Source organism: Triticum aestivum, chromosome 6A (genome assembly GCF_018294505.1).
Source record: "Triticum aestivum cultivar Chinese Spring chromosome 6A, IWGSC CS RefSeq v2.1, whole genome shotgun sequence".
NCBI classification, from domain to species: Eukaryota; Viridiplantae; Streptophyta; class Magnoliopsida; order Poales; family Poaceae; genus Triticum; species Triticum aestivum.
In genome coordinates, this window is record NC_057809.1 from 67,076,903 (window position 1) to 67,080,668 (window position 3,766).

Genomic DNA, 3,766 nt, shown 5'->3' on the forward strand with positions numbered 1-3,766 from the left:
ACTTTAGTATGAATATAAATTACTTGCGTGGTTGCATTGTTTTGACTTATCCAAGCTAGCTGTATAGTAGAAGTTTAGCATGCTCACAAGATGATTTGGTTGGGTTTTGATAATGAGTATCATTGCTCTGTGAATGCTGAGAAGGTTATTTATATGTGCTGAATTGATTAAATTATACTTCCTGAGAGTAGTTGTTTGGAATTATTTGCGAACAAATTGAACCCGGAAGATGCTTCAGGAGTAGACCCGTCGCAAAGGCCCCTATAATTATAAATTCTAGGTGTCGCCATATAAAATCTAAGAATTTCTTTGAAAGTGGCAATCTTACAATGCAGAACTTAAATTACACTGAAATCATTACAAATTTTGTTTAACCAGAATCTTGGTACGTGGATGGAGAAAGAAGAAAAGGAGAAAATAAAATAGTAAGAAAAAAAAAGAACGACTATGCTGCTTGATGTGCATGGGATTTATAAAAAATATGTTAGACAGGATTAATGTGGAACCACCAAAGCATGTATGACTCAATGCAACGCACAGATATTGATTTAAAAGCCACAAGTTTTACTTCTTTGAACACATCATAGATAGAGACATTCATACATACGCATATATATACACCCGTATGAAAACACACACGCATACTTTACCGTATTAGCACCACGAGAGACCGAGCCGGCACATCATCTTGAGATTGATGAAATCGTCACACACATTTTCATAGTCAACAAGACGTCAACGCACATCCCCGAGGGGCTTGAAATAAATCCAGAAAAATGCGATCATCAATGCAGGTCTAGAACTTCCCTGATGGTTCATTCCGCCCACAAAGAATATAGTCATCTGAGCTACACTCAGTTCGTCAAATTGCAATGAATGGGCTTTTTGCTGGTCACTAGATGATATCCCGCACATTGTTGCGGGAACGTTTGCAATACATCCAGTTAGAATTGGTTGTATGAAACATGAATTTTTAGAGTTATAATATGAGAACTAAAGCTAAAAATAAGTATGATTTGTGGTGTTTGATTATTGTATAATGTAAATATCCTAATAGAATGTAAACTCTCATGCATGTTTGCATGTCCAAGTGGCTTTTTATTATGCATGATTACATATTGTGGTGGGTCTTTCTTCTTGCATGTTGAATGATGAGGTGATATACTTGCATGTTTTTTTTAGCATCAGTACAGACACAAACGCTCATATACACGCGCATACACGCATTCCTATGAACGCACACACGCACACCCTATTCCTATGAGCACCTTCGAGAGACTGAGCCGGCATATCATCTTGAGAGAAATAGGCTAGTGAGGGCTAGCCATTTAGATATAGAAGATTACGAGAAAGAAAAAAGAAACGTGAATAAGTTTTTTTTAGGGCAGAAAAGTGAATAAGTGGAGTTCTCGGCAGCTCCATCTCTTTGGCCGAAAGCGTCCACCAGATCTTTCCGGCATCCCCGTCGCTCGTCGTCGCCTCCGCCGCCATGTGGAGAGGCGGCGCCACCGCCGCCTCCGCCGCGAGGGCTCTCCGCTCGCGCATGCTCGGAGACCCCGTCCACCACCCCTCTACGGCTATTCTCCCCATCCCTTCGGCGCGCGCCGCCTGCTCGGCACCCTCTGCAGCCTCCCCCGCGCCCATCGTCGCTGAAGCGGCGGCCGCCTCGGTAGCTGTTTCGTCGGGAGCCAGATCCGCCTCCGACGTGCTGCGTCACTACGGGCAGTGCTACTGGGAGCTCTCCAAAGCCCGCCTCAGGTGCGCGATTTGCTTCCATTTCCCTTCAGAAGACCAATTCTATTCTTACAATTGATGTTTTTCAGAATGAAATAAAGATATGCTTTTCAATTTTTGAGGTTATATTCCGAAGAAATGAACTTTATCAACTTTGTGATTTGGGATCTATAACAGTCGAGCTAAATTGTGAACCCTTTAACAATTTGGGATCTATGACTCATTAATACCACTTAAAGTTTATGCGCTGTAGGATCTCGTATGCTAAATTGTGAACCTTCGGTTCGTAATATTGGCTCTATAAAATTAACTTATGATACTGTTCAGGAAACATATGATGCTATGTGAAAAACTAGCTAATGGAGCCCTTTTGTTTGTAATGTAGAAATGGAATTGTAAGTATACTGCAGACTGGACAAGCCACCTCTTTTTGTTATAACCACAACGATGGAAACACCAAATTTCTCGATAAGCAAAACTGCCTTCAAGTTACCTTATAACACACTAAACAGAGGTGTGATGCAGTAGATGTCTTTATACTTAGGTGCGTTTATTAAGCATGACCTCTTCTCTTCTCGTTGTTCTTGTTTTTGCTTCACCATTCAGTTTTATTGTGCTTTTGGAGCCATGTCCTGAAATATTAGGGTTTGGCCAAAGCTTTTGCGTGCGGCGGAGATGCTAGATAGTAGATAGTGTCTGCTGCCAAATCATTACTGTCTTGATCGGTCCACCTTGACAATGTATGCATAGTGGTCAATTAGTGGTTTAGTGTGCCTGAAAAGCTAAGATGATCTTTGTAGCGGTAAAAATGAACTATAATTTAATTATTTCCTTTATGTTTTTGTCATAAGGTGTTTAGTATCGTTAGTTTTTTCCATTCATCGGATTTTATAAATTGTAATTGCACTCGACTTCTAGCAATCTTTCCTCATATGATAAGATATGAAACAATATCCCATATGTTTGTAGTCCAAATGTTCTGTTGCATGTTCTCTTTAGAATTCATATTGCACATATGGTATTTATGTTCTATTGTTTGTTGAACCACATGGTACCCCTATTTAGAATGGGGAATACAATTCATAGGCGATAAACTTTGAAAGTCTCCTGTACCATCTAACATCCATTACGACTTATTTTTGGTTAGAATGCATAAATTGAATCGAGAGTTTGATACAGTACCTCAAAGTTCAATTAGTCAAAATCTCTCAGATAGTAGGCATAACCATCTATTCTCCCTAAACAAATTCTAGTTTTAATGCCTTTTTTTTATCGAAAGGGGTTTCCCCCGCTCCATTTTATAAAAACGAAGCAAAGCGAGTCACAGCAGACCGTTACAAGCATTCGGGACCTGCCTGAATGGCAGGACCAGAGACACCGGAATCAAAAGCCAAATTCAGCATTCTGAGAAAGTGCAAAGACGGTCATACATCTACCACGACAGGGGAACTGACAGATCACTTTGCTATTTTTTTATCTCTTTTTTTTCACTCTGGGTGAATCTTCAGCATCTCCTCTTCGATCTTTCTCTTGCAAGCTCTCAGGCCGACTCCCATGCAATCCTGAGCAGCTCGCCTCTTCGCCGATCTAGGAGTTGGATGCACCTTCTCAGCAGCACCGATTGGTCGCCCACACATAGCACCTTCCATTGATGCAGTGACGAGCTGATCCTTGCCAAGATTGCACGCGTGCTTGTCCACTGTATGCCCTGAAAGCACATGTCATTACGCATCGTCCAAATGCTCCAAATGGTAGCAACACAAGCAATATTAGTAACAGACTTTTTGTTATTTAGATTCCAGAAGGAAGATAATTCATTCATGTCATTTGGAATACTAAACTCAAAAGAGTCAGATATATCACTCCAAACTTGTTTAGCAACCACACATTCAAAGAACAGGTGACAGACAGTTTCATCCTCATTACAAAATAAGCATTTTAGATTCTCCACCTCTCTCCTCTTATTCAGGTTATCCCTGGTAAGAATTTTGTTATGAAAAGCTAGCCAGAGAAAGACTAGATATCTGTGAGG

The 3,766-nt window shown here is 40.7% G+C and overlaps 1 protein-coding gene across 2 annotated transcripts in view; it reads left to right on the forward strand.

Moving 5' to 3' along the window:
- The first annotated feature begins 1,406 nt into the window (after positions 1–1,406).
- Positions 1,407–3,766, forward strand: part of LOC123132076 (protoheme IX farnesyltransferase, mitochondrial) — a 6,826-nt gene continuing 4,466 nt past the window's right edge. Inside the window, exon 1 of one of the 2 annotated variants that reach the window (XM_044551832.1) lies at positions 1,407–1,758. In XM_044551832.1, coding sequence (XP_044407767.1) covers positions 1,490–1,758 — 269 coding nt within the window. In that variant the 5' untranslated portion in view covers positions 1,407–1,489. The remainder of the gene's footprint in view (positions 1,759–3,766) is intronic. The other variant, XM_044551833.1, reaches the window with a different exon arrangement.